Source organism: Tachysurus fulvidraco, chromosome 1, assembly GCF_022655615.1.
Source record: "Tachysurus fulvidraco isolate hzauxx_2018 chromosome 1, HZAU_PFXX_2.0, whole genome shotgun sequence".
NCBI classification, from domain to species: domain Eukaryota; kingdom Metazoa; phylum Chordata; class Actinopteri; order Siluriformes; family Bagridae; genus Tachysurus; species Tachysurus fulvidraco.
The window spans coordinates 50,540,023-50,557,522 of NC_062518.1; the positions used below are offsets into that span (position 1 = coordinate 50,540,023).

General features: G+C 38.6%; 2 protein-coding genes and 1 pseudogene across 2 annotated transcripts in view; 2 read left to right on the top strand and 1 right to left on the bottom strand.

Annotated features, from left to right (window-relative positions):
• The window catches only part of LOC113635100, a 16,732-nt pseudogene extending 8,124 nt beyond the window's left edge, over positions 1-8,608 (bottom strand).
• LOC125141361 overlaps positions 4,011-17,500 on the top strand; it is a 50,700-nt gene continuing 37,210 nt past the window's right edge. The window contains exon 1 of the mRNA XM_047814484.1: positions 4,011-4,072. The gene's annotated coding sequence lies outside the window, so the exon portion shown is untranslated. The remainder of the gene's footprint in view (positions 4,073-17,500) is intronic.
• On the top strand, positions 5,150-12,621 carry LOC113651659 (putative golgin subfamily A member 6-like protein 19). Its single transcript, XM_047814902.1, has 5 exons — positions 5,150-5,245; positions 5,365-5,775; positions 5,858-6,050; positions 11,855-11,916; positions 12,148-12,621. Exons 1-4 carry the CDS (start codon positions 5,150-5,152, stop codon positions 11,878-11,880), a joined length of 726 nt encoding a protein of 241 aa, XP_047670858.1. The 3' UTR covers positions 11,881-11,916; positions 12,148-12,621.

Below are 17,500 nucleotides of genomic sequence, written 5' to 3' on the forward strand. Positions count from 1 at the left end.
ATCAAGACAACATGACATTTCATTTGGAGTTCCATAAAGATCTGTTTTAGGAGCCTTGCTTTTCTCCCTCTACATGTCTCTTGTTCGACTCAAACACATGAAATCAGTTTTTATAGTTATGTAGATGACACACAAGTTTATATATCAGTGTCACTGTGTAATCAAGAGCTCATTAACAAACTGATTACATGCTTGAATGAAATATCTGACTGGATGTCACAGAACTTTCTACAGTTAAACCAGGATAAAATGGGGATATTAATTGTAGGAGATAAAGAAAAAAGAGTGTGTGTGGGGTGTGTGTGTGTGTGTGTGTGTGTGTGTGTGTGTGTGTGTGTGCGTGTGTGTATGTGTGTGTGAAAGAGAGTGTGTATGTGTGTTTATGTGTGTGTTCATATATGTGTGTGTGTTTATGTGTGTGTTTATGTATGTGTGTGTGTGGTGTGTGTGTACGTGTGTGTGTGTTTGTTTGTGTATGCGTGTGTGTGTGTATGTGTGTGTGGTGTGTGTGTGTGTGCGCGAGTGTGTGTACCTCAGTATCTCCAGTGTACAGTGTGGATCCTTCAGTCCATCAGAGAGCAGCTTCACTCCTGAATCCTGCAGCTGCAGACTGGAAGAGAAATGATGAAATATCAGAACACTGATCTCAAACACACAAACACAGCCATAATCCAGCTAAAGTTGAAGCTGTAACATTAATGTCAGTGTGTTTGTGTCACACACACAAATCAGAGGACAGGACACCACATCAGCACATTTACAGGAGCAGGGACGTCTTTCTGCACTCCACAATCTCTCAGCTACAATTTATTATAAGACCATTAGGTCATGTACATAACACACACATGTGAGAGCGAGCAGCCTACAAACACTACACTCTGATCTGTGTTCAAGTTTCTACACCCAACACTGCAGATACAGTGCATTTTATTACAGAACATAAAGAATTATACAGCTGTACACTACCAGGTAATAACATGACAATACTAGTCGTACTTTACACTCAGTTATATGTTGGATTTCACACAGACACTAAAACAGTTGGTGTGTGTTGTTCTCTGTGCTCGTACACGTACAAATCTGTCACCTCCAGACCTCTGATTTTACACACACACTGGTTCAGGTGTTTGGTGTGGACCTGAATACAGGTGGAGTGTTCACATACGTCCAAACACATCCAAACTAAAGAGAAAGATTATATTTTTTAACCTTATAAACGATTCTTGATCATGATTTGTATTTTTTTTTTTTAATAAAATATAGATGTGCCATGGGGGTCACAGTCTAATGACTTCTGTGCCAGTCCCAAGCTCGGATAAACAGAGAGGGTTGTGTCAGGAAGGGCATCCGGCTTAAAACATTGCCAGATTTAACCATGCGAATTGTCAGTACGAATTTCATAACGGGCGCTGGTGGAAATTGGGCTACTGTTGGTCGAAGAAGTAGAGGAGGGAGGAGAGTGCACAGACAGAGAGAGAAGAGGAAAGGTAAGAGTGTAGGACTGAGAATAGGAACTCTGAATGTTGGTACTATGACAGGGAAAGGTAGAGAGCTGACTGATATGATGGAGAGAAGGAAGGTGGATATACTGTGTGTACAGGAGACCAGGTGGAAGGGTAGCAAGGCTCGTAGTATAGGAGCAGGATTCAAGCTGTTTTATTATGGTGTGGATAGTAAGAGAAATGGGGTAGGTGTGGTCCTGAAGGAGGAATTTGTGAGGAATGTTCTGGAGGTGAAGAGAGTGTCAGACAGGGTGATGAGTCTGAAGTTAGAGATTGAAGGGGTGATGTTGAATGTTGTTAGTGGTTATGCCCCACAGGTAGGTTGTGAGTTAGAGGAGAAAGAGAGATTCTGGAGTGAATTAGATGAGATGATGGAGAGTATTCCCACTGGTGAGAGAGTGGTGATAGGAGCAGATTTTAATGGACATGTTGGTGAGGGGAACACAGGTGATGAGGAGGTGATGGGCAAGTTTGGAGTTAAGGAAAGGAACCTTGAAGGGCAGATGGTAGTGGACTTTGCAAAGAGGATGGACATGGCTGTGGATAACACTTATTTTCAGAAGAGGGAGGAACATAGAGTGACTTACAAGAGTGGAGTTAGGAGAACACAGGTAGAATATATCCTATGTAGAAGAGGCAATCTGAAAGAGATTAGTGACTGTAAAGTGGTAGTGGGAGAGAGTGTAGCCAGACAGCATAGGATGGTGGTGTGTAGGATGACTCTGATGGTCTGTAAGAGGAAGAGGTCAAAGATAGAGTAGAAAACCAATTGGTGGAAGCTGAAAAAGGAGGAATGTTGTGAGGAATTTAGGCAGAAGTTGAGGCAGGCTCTGGGTGGTCAGGTAGTGCTGCCAGATGACTGGGAAACTACAGCAGAAGTGATCAGGGAGACAGGGAGAAAGGAGATAAAGAGACTTGGTGGTGGAATGAGGAAGTTCAGGATAGTATCCAGAGGAAGTGATTAGCCAAGAAGAAGTGGGATATGGACAGGACTGAAGAGAATAGACAGGAACACAAGGAGTTACATCACAGAGTAAAGAGGGAGGTGTCTAAGGGCAAGCAGAAAGCATATGATGAGTTGTACACTAGGTTAGACACTAGTGATGGAGAGAAGGACTTGTACAGGTTAGCTAGGCAGAGGGATTGAAATGGGAAGGATGTGCAGCAAGTTAGAATTATTAAGGTTAGAGATGGAAGGGTGCTCACAAGTGAGGAGAGTGTACAGAGAAGATGGAATGAAATACTTTGAGGAGCTGATGAATGAGGAATATGAGAGGAAAAAAAGAGTAGAAGGGGTGAACTCTGTGGAACAGGAAGTAGATAAGATTAGAAAGGATGAAGTCAGGAAGGCTTTGAAGAGGATGAAAATCGGAAAGGCAGTTGGTCCTGACGACATCCCGGTAGAGGTCTGGAAGTGTCTAGGAGAGGCAGCAGTGGAATTTTTAACTAGTTTGTTCAAAAGGGTTTTAGAAAGTGAGAGGATGCCTGAGGAATGGAGGAGTGTGTTAGTGCCGATCTTTAAGAATAAGGGTGATATGCAGAGTTGCAGCAACTATAGGGGGATAAAGTTGATGAGCCATACAATGAAGCTGTGGGAAAGAGTAGTGGAAGCTAGGTTAAGGAAGGTGGTGGAAATTTGTGAGCAGCAGTATGGGCAGCAAGAATGTCTTGATACCTCAGGCTGTTGATGTTGCCATCCACTCTGCAGATCTCTCACACACCCCCATACTGAATGTAACCCCAAACCTTGATTTTTCCTCCACTAAACTTGACTGTATTCTGTGTGAATCTTGGGTCCATGTGCATTCCAATAGGTCTTCTGCAGTATTTGTGATGATTGGGATGAAGTTCAGTAGATGATTCATCAGAAAAATCAACCTTATGCCACTTAATAATAAATTGGGCTACAAATAAATTGTTTGGAACATACTGTAACTGAACAAACAATGCATAATTGAATGATAAATAGTTTTCTTATACAAGAGTATGAATGCATTATGGTATAGCATTACGTTAGCATCGCAGAGGTTGTGGGTTCAATACCCAGGGAACACAGATACTGATAAAATGTAAGTAACTCAAATGCACTAAGGGTTTCTTTGGATAAAGGTGTCTGCTAAAGGCATGAATGTTAATGTCACGGAAATGAAAACATTGACTTCTGTGTGTTGTTTTTGCTTTTCTTGTTTTGACAGCGTGGCAGGGAACAGGGGGTTTAAGAGGTGGGCGGGGGTAGTAGTATACCACTTTTTTTTGAGGACTACACCACTATCTACACCTACAGAATGTAACCCATTATTAACACCACACACACACACACACCACCACCACCACCCCCAGCACCCACACACATGACCACCATCTACACCTACAGCAGCTCTCTGGTGTTCCTGTATTTACAGGTGTTACATCAGTCAGTTAAAAATCAGAGGCATTCAATGTTATGCAGCTCAGTATATATTTAAGGTCATACATACAGTATTTCTCGGTTTATTTGAATGTGATTAGGCCCAATAGTAATGTAAATGATGTTTAAATGAATGCTCTACAACTGTTTTGTACAAACACCTGTTTTGTAAATGCAGGTCAGGTCTTTTGTAGAGGTGTTTGTTCGGCACAGAGATTTGGATGGTGAACCAGCTGGCGAGCCACCCAGTTTGATGTGGAATCTATCGTATTCAGGAGGAGACAAGGTTTTCCTTACAGATCCAATTTTGAGACCTATCAAAGGAACTGCAGTGTTTGGTATGACTGTTACCTAGACAAGTCCATCTGAAGTCTATTTGGAAGGATATTGAGGACAAAGGAATTCAATTCTCATATTGACTATATTGATACACATACACTGATAAACATAAGCACATTCAATTGTTTTTTTGCCGGCTAATCTTTTGTGATTTGTACTGTTTTGTTAGCTCACTAAAGTGAATCTATTTGTTATGTTGCTTTGTCTTACTTGAACTCCAACGAACCTAGCAGCGGTGTATTTTCCCATAGATGGGATGTATTTTTATAATCAGTGTGTGTTGTGTGTTTTTATAATCTGTGTGTTTTTATCTGTGTGTGTTTATAATCTGTGTTGTGATGTTTGTGTTTATAATCAGTGTGTGTTGTGATGTTTGTGTGTGTGAGTATTTGTTCTCTTGTGCATAATTTTAATGTATTTTTATAAATAGAGCAGCCCCTAAGCTGCTGTTACTCATTCTCTCGCAATAAAAGTCACACGATGGCAAGCGCGAGTGAGCCGCGTGCAAAGGTGTAACTGCAGAGAAAAGCAAATAAGATCCATGAAAAGAAGGCGGAACCAGATAAACAGCGTCAAAAGGTGGCAGTCCTGTGGAGTAAAGCGGGTGCCTTGCTTTCAGAGAAGGTGAAGCTGCTGTGTGATGTGGATACGCAGTGTATAGAAGAGGAGCGACTGCTAAGTACAGCGGATACTCTGCGTTTAATTGAGCAGCGGCTGAGGAATGAAGGGGAAACTCTGCGTGAAGTTTTTCTGGTGCTGCGGTTTCAAGCGTGTATGAAGAAGAAAAAGGAAGAACAGCTGCTGTGTAAACTGGATGAGCTGGAACAAAAGGAGAGGTAGCTGCGGAGTAAAGCGGATGAGCTACATACAGAGGTGGTGCAACTGCAAAGTAATCTGGGTGATGTTGGTTAAGAGGAGGCGCAGCTGTGGAGGCAAGCGGTTTCGCTGCATGCAGATGATTCGCACCTGCTGTCTGAAGAGGAGGCGCAGCAGCGGAGTAAAGCGGTAAAGCAGTGTAAAAAGGTGGCGCTGCTGCAGGTTAGAGCGTATAAGAAGCATGTAGAGAAGGAGCAGCTGCTGTGTAAAGTGGATGAGCTGGAACAAAAGCAGAGGTAGCTGCGGAGTAAAGCGGATGAGCTGCAAAAAGAGAAGGAGCAGCTGCAAAGTAAAGTGGGTGAAGTGAAGGAAGAGCAGGTGCAGCTACAAAGTAAAGTGGGTGAGGTTGATGAAGAGAAGGAGCAGCTGCTAAGTAAAGTGAATGATGTGTGTGAAGAACAGACGCTTCTGCAGAGTGGTGCGAATTTGCAGCGTGAAAAGTTGGCGAAGCTGCTGCATAAAGTGAATTCGCTGTGTGAAGAACAGGTGAAGCTGCAGCGTGAGATAGATGCGGAGCTTGAAATTGAGGCGGAGCTGCAGAGTCAAGTGAATGTCCTGTGTGAAATGGAGGCGAAGCTGTGGCATGAAACAGATAATCAGCATAAACTGGATCCGAATCCGTGTCCTCAAGCGGATGCGTGGCAAGATAAAGTAAGTCTGTCTTTATTTGTGCAGAAGTATAGAAATTTCTATGTAATTTATATATTTTCTATAAACTTTATTTTTTCAATAGCTTAGGCGGTGGTTGTTCTCGGCATCCTGGTGGATGTTGCTGGCAGCCACATGTATTTTATACATCAGTGTGATCCTGGACGGCGAGGTCAACATCCACAAGGCCGTGAAGAACAAGGATCCCTCCATTAAATGGCTGACCATCTGCTGCGTCATCTTAGAACTCACCAGCTTGATGTGCTCTATTTTAATTGGTGAGTGTTGCAGCATTATTACTTTTTCACACCATAATGTTTCTTATGTTTTCTTATCCCTATCCCCTATCAGCCCTTACAGAGCATTACATTATCCAGGAGATGAAGCCACACGTCACAATTCTAATGAATGTTATTTTACTTTCCATTGATTTATGTTTGCATGCTGTGCTGCTTTATTTTGACATAAATGAACATTTTTGCTCTAAATTAACATTCAGAATCATTTTTATTGCTAACCCGAAATGTTATTGTTCATTTTAATTTTGTTGAATATTAATAATGAAATAAATGTTTTTAAAAAAAATTGTTGTGGATGCAATTTTTAAAAATGTGTTTTTTTAAATGTTCACTTTTATTCAAGAATACTCACACACAGACAGAATATTCACACACACACACACACACTACTCACACACACACACAATACTCACACACAAACACAGACACAATACTCACACACACAATACTCACAGAGAGAGAGAACACAGTCAGCTTCAAACCAATGAAAACACTGAAACAATGGCTTCACACTGCACCACTTAATTTTAACTCAGACATGAGATATTGCATTATTCATAAAAAATGCTTTTTTGTCAATATTAATTTACTCCTTCATCACATCAGCATCAGAATTTAACTAAATTTCTTTCACAACAGTGTTGAGATTGAGGTTAGAACAATAGTGTCCTAGTGTTCAGATATAATAAATATTAATAATAAATAAAGTCCTGCATTGTGTTACAGCTACCTGTATTAAAAGATCTTGCCTTTTATCTTGTAATTATTTTTTGACAATTTCTCAGAACTTTTTTCCTCAATCTATTAAATTTTATTCTCAAAAAATTTTATTTAAAAAAAAACTCCACTGACCCTGGGAGCTGAGAGGATCTGAGGAGCTGAGAGGTTCATACTGTGCTTCTTTTTCACTTTGTTCACCTGCGAGGAAATTTTATAAATGTTACCACCTTACTTCCTCCACCTGAAACACATTCAATACTTTTGGTGGTGAGTGGACAGATAGGGTGGCAATACTTTTGGAGGCGAGTGGACAGAAAGGGTGCTAATACCTTTGCAGGCGAGAGGATACGAGTATGTGACGTTGCGAGAATGCACATAATCCAGTTCTCCTTATTACATCAAGCGTTTTCATACGTCGCACATGAACGTTGCAGCAATTTTGCGATTCAGTTCATATATTATGAATCTTTTCCTCATAACACTAAAGTTTTCAGTGAGGAAACACCCATATCACTCTTGTGATTATTTCTCCCCTTGTTCAGGGGTGTAACATTAGCTGGTCTTTCTAACTAACAAGACAGGAATAGTGCCAGTATGTTCAATCAAGATTGCAGCCAGGCCTTTTCACATGCTTGTTGCAGATCCCATTTTTGACCACAAGGTGCAATAATAAGTGTCTGCAGCTACATGGGGCAGACTGCAAAGCTGCCCCTAATGATTACGCAACATCTAGAATAGAAAGAAATCAGCTTGTAAACAGATAGCAACCGTTTTACAATGGCTGGTCACTCGAAATATGTCTGTATTATTAGTGCCTCATGTAGGGAGCTGGAATTAAGGACTTTATGAAGATTAAACTTTTGACTCGGAGATATCTTGAACCTTTTAGAGGACGTGAATTTCTCCAATCATAGTTCTTAAGTCTGCACATTGTACACAGTCAGTCAAGGTGTGAGTCAGACATTCAATCAGACAACTAATTAAACCTGTCCATTAATCAGTCAGACAGTGATAGAAAGCCAGAGAACCAGTCAGACACTCTGTCTGCCATTCATTCAGTCAGATATTCAGTCATACAAACTTTAGAAAAACATTCAATCCTAATCCAAGTGTCACAGAATGACAAAAGTGTTCAAAATATACAGAGAAGGTACAAACAAACAAGATCCCATACTACAAAACTCTTGTTTTTGAGTGTGTATGTAAAAATGTGGGTGTCACTTAACCCCCATATGCTATGTGTAATTCACTGCGTAAATCCTGCGCTGCTCTGCGCTGCGTAAAAGCTGCGCTACTCGAACACATCCAAGGCCAAATCCTACACAATTCTCTGATTCCTTCATAACCGCAATTCCCCACGGATCACAACTGTGTTCTGTTCACTATTTAGTGCACTACTGATCAAAAATGGCCGTCGTTTGGGCTTCAGCCTGGATATTAGAACTGACCTGACGATAGCATCCGAAAAACAGTTTAAACCCGGCTTTAAACAATAAAAAACTGTTGCATTTCATATGACGTCACTTACCGACTTCAGCTCAGACAGACGGTCCCTCATTTTCCAAAATAAGTGAACAAATAAACAAAAGTTGATTAGCTTCCTGCTAATAAGATGTACCGGTCCGTTTCTATGCCAACTCCGAGTCACACATCAACAAGCGGGTTGTAAGTAAAATAAACAATAAAATAAATGTTATTTGACGGCAGTTATTAGGAAAATGAGCCGATAAAAAGTGTTGTAAAGTAACGGAGAGAACAGCAGCCGCCTCACTGACAATTCCTGTCAGAGTGAGAGCGCGCGCACAAACACCACTGATCTCGAGACCATGGTGGAATGAGCGCGCGCGTGGGGTGGGGTGGGGATGGATGGATAAATAAATAGATAAATAAATGAAAGAACCACAAATAAGTTTTGTTCAAGTCTGTAGTCGTATTATTAAATTATAAAAAATAATTAATCTAATATTATTTATATCCATATTATCTCTCTATCTCTCTAATAACTTTGGCTTTTAATCTAAAACAAGCATAAATAAAAACACACATTCATTGCTGCTTTTTTCTCTTTTGTGAATTTATTTCAATTAATTGATAATGGATTTGTTTAATTTTCTCACATTTATTGGTAAATTAAAACTTGGTTAAATGACAGAAATAAAGCAATTCAATAGGCAATTATGAAAAAATACTTGATACATTTTAATGACAATAAAACTAGTTTATAGTAATTTTTCCCAGAATTCCACTTGTTATTGTTTTTCTTTTATGTAAATTATACATTAAGAAAAAGTCATTGTTGTCTAATTATTGGACTCAGAATCAGGTTTATTGGCCAAGTGTGTTGACACACGAGGAACTTGGTTCCAGCTGTTTGTGACTCTCTAAAAGTACAGACATAAATAACACTATACTATACAAACTGTACAAGACGATGTAGACGATGTCATACGATATAGACAGAATGAGTATTAAATATGAATATAGAATACATGACTGATCAGTTATGTGTATAAAGTGTGAGAAGTGCATGGTAGTGCTAATAACAATATTGTGTAATATGCTTTTGTACAATATACAGCAGCAGTAGTGTGTGTAACATATACGGATGGTGTGATGACTGACAGCTCTGATAATGCAGTACTTATAGATATGAAGCAGGGAATATTAGTATGGTGGGTTATTAATCAGGGTGATAAGGGGCCTGGGGAAAGAAACTGTTCCTGTGTCTGGCAGTAAGCAAAGCTCTGTAGTGTCTGAGAGAAGGAAAGAGCTGAAAGAGGTTGTGTCCAGGGTGCTAAGGGTCAGTAGTGATTTTTACTACCCGGATTCTGGTTCTTATACAAGTCCTGGGGAGTGGGCAGGGGGGCACCAATTATTTTTTCTGCTATTTTTACAGTGTATTTTGCAGTTTGTTTCTGTCCTTTTTAATTGCTGCTCCAAACCAGATGGTTATGGATGTATTTGCACAGGACAGATTCAATGACTGCAGTGTAGAACTGCATCAACAGCTCCTGTGGCAGACCGAACTTCCTTAATTGGCATAGAAAGATAAATGGATCTGTTAACGATATGGGTGAAGATAGGAGCCAGTTGGTCAGAACATGCTTTGAGACAGGATGGAGAGACCCCGTCTGGGCCAGGAGCGTTCTTTGTCTTCCGTCTCTGAAGGAGCCGATTCTACAGAAGCGTATTGCATTCACTTGAGGAAAAAAATCTACTCTGTTTTTCTGAATTAACGACTTAATTATCTCAGAATTATGAGATCATTTTTCATAAAAAAAAGAAAAATGAATTGTGTTTTTCTGAATTAATGAGATCCCTCAAAATCTTGCCAGGAGCTCTATTTTAGGTGGATTGGATGATAGTAAACATGTCCCACATTTTAAGTTTAAGGGATCTCATTAATTCAGAAAAACAGAGCAAAATAACTTTTTCATGAAGATTATTCTCATAATTCTGAGATAATTAACTCATTAATTCATAAAAATAAAGTAGAATTTTTTTACCTTGAGTGAATGCAGTAAGAAGGGGGCACGGTGGCTTAGTGGGTAGCACGTTCGCCTCACACCTCCAGGGTTGGGGTTCGATTCCCGCCTCCGCCTTGTGTGTGCGGAGTTTGCATGTTCTCCCCGTGCCTCGGGGGTTTCCTCCGGGTACTCCGGTTTCCTCCCCCGGTCCAAAGACATGCATGGTAGGTTGATTGGCATCTCTGGAAAAATTGTCCGTAGTGTGTGATTGCGTGAGTGAATGAGAGTGTGTGTGTGTGCCCTGCAATGGGTTGGCACTCCGTCCAGGGTGTATCCTGCCTCGATGCCCGATGACGCCTGAGATAGGCACAGGCTCCCCGTGACCCGAGGTAGTTCGGATAAAGCGGTAGAAAATGAATGAATGAATGAATGAATGCAATAAGCTTCCGTACTATTCATATCCTCTTTACAAATAGAGTGCAACTTGAGTGCTAGGAGTATTAGTTAAAGGGGTTCCCAGAGGTATAATGGGGCAGTCAGTATATAGTTTATTAATAATTTTATCACACATTTATGTGAATAATTGAGCATTTGTTGCGTTATATTTTTAACAGAACACTGAAACTGAATCTGTGGTCCTCATTTCACTTTGTCATTGTAAACTTTCTGGTTACTTTATTAGACAAAGTTTATTACAGCAGCTCCATCTAAAACTCATACCATCCTAAAAGCTGTGAGAGAACACCATCAACTGGACATGCAATAAAACAACCAGAAACAAAATGTTTTTATTCACCACTAAATAGTCTTAAATAATTAAGAACTGCAGAATAAATGTTGGAGGCAATTATCTAGAAGTATTTTATACGATCAGTTTTATGTTTTAAGTAATGGCACCTCAATGACCACAAAAGTGCAAAGAGTGGGCATGTTCAGGCAATCAACAGGCAAAGGGCTTTTATTTTAGTACAAGAAAAAACAAGTTAGGAATGTTAAATTGTTCTTGAAACAAACAAGCTTCAGTCTCGAAGACTGCATTTTACTTTTAACCTACAACAAATTTTGCAAATTGCAAATAAATTCTTAAGAATTCTTCTCTTGATCAACACAGAACACCTTTTACAAATAGTAAAGCAAGTCGTCCAGGTTGACGTTGGGCTCTTTGTGGATGCTCTGACCGACCAGGAAGGTCAGTTTGTGGGCGTACTGACACGGTACAGGAACTCGCACAATTCCCTTAATGGGGGAAGAAAAAAAACAACAGATATACAGCATGAGAGGTAGAGAAACTAAACTAATTCAGTAAACACCACTTTCAAAAACTGTTTCAAAACAAACGTTATATATTTACCGAAACATTAGTGTAGCCCAGCTGGGGTTATATTAAGTATCATTTCTTTTATTTTCATGTAATGGGGCATTTATGATTGTTTGTGGTTCATATAATATCATAACTGTGTCTTTGTGATAAAATAATTGTGCACGTCCCCTTTAAGAGTTTGTTAGTAATACACTGTCTAAAAACGTGGCTTTGCCCAGCAGGTTAGTTCATTTCTTTCTGATTGGCCCTTGTCCTTCTTATTCCCGCCTCTGCAGGTATACTGAGAATTATGATTGGATGAAGGGGTGGAGTTTAGAGCTGCAGATCGGTGTGAGAGGTTTGTTGTTTGTCTCCTGCGAGTTTTAAGGCTAATATATAGAGTAAATAACCACTGACAAAGTGTGTTAAAGCGTCTGTATTTGTCTGACCGAGTGTTATTACTACTTTTATTTGTGTATATAATGTGTACAAGAGTAAAGTTTACGACTTGTTTCTTCTGAGTCTGCTGCACAGACAGCCGAAGCTACGCTAATCCTCCTGACTATCTGACTGCTTTCCTACACTTTAGTTTAGTTAACGATGTGACTGGGAGGAATTCATGGACCAGTTGGGACTTACCTCGGACGGGCTTTGGAGTATCGTTGCTATGGCGATAAAGGATCGGTTCGGTAGAGGAGGGACTACAGAAAGATCTACAGCTTCAGAGGAGGGAATTTGGTGTTCCAGCCGCCTGGGAAGCCGTTCAGGTGATTTGTTTATTTTATTTCAGCTCGTAAGGGTGCAAAGATAGCTACACTGTGTGGAAACTACATATCCCATGATGCTTTGTAGACGGGCTACTGTTAGCATGTGGCTAATGTTCGGTAAGCAGCCATAGATATCTACACTGTGTGAAAACTACATATCCCATGATGCTTTGTAGACGGGCTACTGTTAGCATGTGGCTAATGTTCGGTAAGCAGCCATAGATATCTACACTGTGTGAAAACTACATATCCCATGATGCTTTGTAGACGGGCTACTGTTAGCATGTGGCTAATGTTCGGTAAGCAGCCATAGATATCTACACTGTGAAAACTACATATCCCATGAACACTTGCGCTGTAGCGTGGCTACTTTTAGCATGTGGCTAATGTTCGGTCATAGATACACACTACATAGATATCTACACACCACATAGATATCTACACACTACATAGATATCTACACACTACATAGATATCTACACACCACATAGATATCTACACACCACATAGATATCTACACACTACATAGATATCTACACACCACATAGATATCTACACACTACATAGATATCTACACACTACATAGATATCTACACACTACATAGATATCTACACACTACATAGATATCTACACACTACATAGATATCTACACACTACATAGATATCTACACACTACATAGATATCTACACACTAGATGTCGCCTTGGGGTCCTAAAAATGCGTCAAACCCGCCGCCATCTTTGTACGGTGCTCCTTTACCTTAAACACATGGACGATGCCGGACTTCTGAGCTGCGTTTGGTTGTTAAAACGAAAGAAATCTAAACCCCAGACAGAAGGGATTACATTACACACGTGAGAACGTGTTTTATGGTGTTGAATGGTAGGAAATTATATTTCGTGTTCCGTTGGTTTGTTTTAGTCCTTGGTTAATGACCACAGCTAATCCATGTTAGTTACCCATTAGTTTGTGACATTTAGGGAAACAGACAATGTTTGTAGATTCTGAAGCTCTTAATAAGGACATTAAAAACTGACCCATGCTTTTGTGCTTAAAGGTGAAAAGACTTTAAAAGGCTCTACATACAACTGTGATACATACAACTTTTTTTGAAAAGGCTCTACATACAACTGTGAGGCAGCTTTCTCTACAATGAACATAATCCAAACTAAATATGGTTCAAGGGTCACTAATGAGCAGTGTGTAGGAGAGCGGCCCATTTATTTATTTATTTACTCACATTTATAATAGATTTTATTTTTTATTTGTGTGTAAAATGTACAATTGTTTAATAATCCAACCACAATTCATCCTTTTCCAGGACTTTGACATTTTTTATTGCTCCTTGGAGTTCATGTTGTTTACCATAAACATGTATCTGTAGTGAGATCATGTGATCTTTAATTCAAACAACAACACCACTGAATGAAGCTTATTATAGCACATAACTGCTTACGCTGAGACTAATTTAAAGGTTTCACAGCAACTTCTGCACTTACAACTTTTACAACTGCAACGACTCTGTACATTTTGTTGATGAAAAGCTTCTCCAAAGCATGATGCCTCCACCTCCGGGCTTCACTGTATGGATGGTGTTCTCAGGATGAATAAGCAGTGTGGCTCTGCGTTATTGTGTTTTATTACTAGTCTTGTAGATTCAGTGCAAAAATACAAACACAATGGTGTAGGTTTACTTCAGACTTCTTGTGTTGCTTAAACAGCTTGAATGTGGACTGAAGTAAAAGGAGGCATGGTGGCTCGGTGGTTAGCACATCAGCCTCACACCTTGGGGGTTTAAGGGTTTCCTCAGGGTTCTCCGGTTTCCTCCTTCAGTCCAAAGACAGGAATTATATGCTGATTGGCATCTCTACATTGTCTGTAGTAAAAGTGTGTGCAATAGACTGGCATTGTGTCCAGTGTCTACCCTGCCTTGTACCCTGTAATAGACTCCAGGTTCCCCGTGACCCAGTAGAATAAGAAGCCAAACACACAACAAACCATAAAGTGAACTTGTGTATATTTTAAACAAACACACAACAAACCATAAAGTGAACTTGTGTATATTTTAAACAAACACACAACAAACCATAAAGTGAACATGTGTATATTTTAAACAAACAAACACACAACAAACCTTTCAACTTGTGTATTTTAAAAAGAAATGTATACAGAAAACATTAAAATAAATACAAAACATAAAATGAACAATTAAACACTTAACAACATAAAAAAAATTATCCACCTTTCTGTGGAGTTGGACATCCACCCTGCTGCACCTGAATAATAATAACAACAAACAGAAGTAAACAATGAACAATTTAACTATTAAAACAAGAGTCTTTGAATCAGCTTCAGACTTTTTAACAGTTATATGTTATAAATGAGTTAATGTCCTTAGCCATGGTTTAAATCAGACTTTATACATACAGATACAAATATGAATATGTGGAGCAGTAAACAGCTACAGATTCAGGTACCAACACAGACATAAATGAAGACATGACGTGTGTTTGTTGATGTGGATCATGGCAAAAACAAGGGAGATTTCTGAGGCCTTCAGAAAAAGAGTTGTTTTTGCTCATCAGGCTGGAAAAGGTTCCAAAATCATCTTGAAAAGAGTTTGGAGTGTAAAAATCTATAGTCAGTGTTACCTATGAAATGATGACATTAACTTGGATCTGGATTTTGTCTTTTATTCCTCTCGTGTAGAACTCACACTGTACACATTTGGTCGTTGTTGCTGTACTTTCATTTTAGTGTGTGTGTGTGTGTGTGTGTGTGTGTGTGTGTGTGTGTGTGTGTGTGTGGTTTCATTCCCAACCAGCTTGCACTCAAAAAAGTCATTTATTTGTCGTATTTAATTTAAATGATTATATTATTGATAAAAATAATTGTATATCATTATTATAATATAATAATAAGCTAATATAAAGTTAATAACCACAGACAAAGTGTGTTAAAGTGTCTGTATTTGTCTGACCGAGTGTTATTACTACTTTTATTTGTGTATATAATGTGTACAAGAGTAAAGTTTACGACTTGTTTCTTCTGAGTCTGCCAGAACTTCCTTCTTCCTTGCTTTGTGTCTTTGTTGTCTTTTATTACTTTTCTCTCGTTTTGCTGCATTGATGTCACTTTGTCTCTTTATTGTATTGGATGAGATTGTCACATAAGGATAACCAGATGTTGGTGGTATGGCAGTTACTCCACTCTTAACATTTCTATCAACACACCGTGAGGGTTAATAATGCACTAAAGTAATGTCAAATAAACTAAAGGAAATGGGGACACTGTTGTATGGAATAAAGAAAGTGAATGTATCTGATTAAACCTGTGAAGAAGAGATCCAGAAGGAAGCTGATACAACAACAGGAGGAACAGACACTGTACCTAGACAGTTGGATAAAGACCCATCATCTTGCTGTAAGAAGTTTATAGAATTGTTATAAGTTTTCTTTACCATTTATACGAACTTACGTAATCATTTGTCTGCTCAAGAAATGATGTAATGTTCAGTAGCATGTTTAAATGTCAAGATAGAGAGTAACATTGAAAGCTTGATGTGAAATCACAAGGTTTTGTGTCAGCAGTATAAGAAACACAGTCGGCATAAAAACACACAATCAGCAGCGGCAAAAAACCTGAAGAACTAATTATATTTATATATGTATATTTATCTATATACATTATTTTCACTTATATTTTCATATTTTATATAGTTTTTTATACAGTTGATACTTTTTTATTTATTTATCCCCTTTTGGTTTATTTTTTTATCCTAAATTGTGTTCCTTTTTTTATGCTTATATACCAGACAGATGTAAAAAGCATGTCACTGCATGTCGTACCCTGTATGTACGTGTATGTGACACATAACTTTTGGTTTTTAACTTGGAGACTGTTTCTTGGTTTATTTTATTTTCTTCTACTTACACTAGAATTGTTTGATTATTTGAAGCAGATTTTATTTGTAATTTGACTTTACATATATTACACATATTTATCTGTATTACACTGCTTTTAATAAAAACAAGGCCTCCCATTGTGAGGATCCTGAAAAGACAAGAAGGTCTAAGTCTGACTCCTTCATCTAAAGATACAAACAATAGATTAGGTAGAAGAACTTGAAGAGGATCGAGGGACTTGGAAGGTCACCTGCGTTCAAGGTAAGACCGACTCTGATAGTTGATCTTGTGTTTTCAATACTAACCCAGTTAGGTAATAATAGTGTGGAAGGTTTTCTACACAATCCCCAAACAAGTGTCACTGAGGGACACGTACGTCAGTATAAATGACTTCAGGTGTAATATCTTTTTGGTCAGAGCAGCGTGTCACAGCAGGTTAGAGTACAGTTATAGTGTACAAGGGATTAAAACCTTCATATTGTACATAATATGTGGACTCGGTGTATAACTACGTTATATTTGCACATAAAGACAATTTCACAGACTATTATTGGCTTTACGGACGTGACGTTTCCCAACTGGAGTCTTCTGAATGCTGACCTGTCCTGTATTATACAAGGGTAAAAGTGCATGAAGAGAACTATGAACGTAGACAACTCATTAATAAATATATAGTAATATTAATGTGATGATTAGGCTTTTTTCTGGATATAACAATGTTATTCGTCTTGTGTTCAAATCAACATTCATCCAAGACTGACAGCAATTAGCAGGAATTATTTATAATGGTCCTTGTTACATCAGGTAAGACTATTGCTAAAGATTCTCTTCAGTTGTTGTTTTGTCTGAATAAAAATCTAATATTTTGAAGCTTTGAATTCAAATGAACAATTTGATGGATAACATTTGAGTTTATATGAGTAGGAAAGGGAAAATATCTATAAAATAATTCTATAAGCTGTCTATAAGACAATGAACATATAGGAGAATATTGACATTTTGCTTCCACACAGAATCAACAATTATTGCTGATATTTAAAGAGGTAATGTGCATTGATTACTAATTCTATAGACATAGTTTGCTTTATACATAAATCTGTGTCACTAATCTGTAAACATGTCTGACTGATCTAACATTACAAAGGTAAGAATGGATGAAAATAGATCCGTCATTCTTTTTCTAGTTGTTTTTATAAAATGAGATCATGGCCTTTTACAAGTAAAAAAAATACAGACACAGAATTGCTGCAGTAACGACTTTATTTGCAA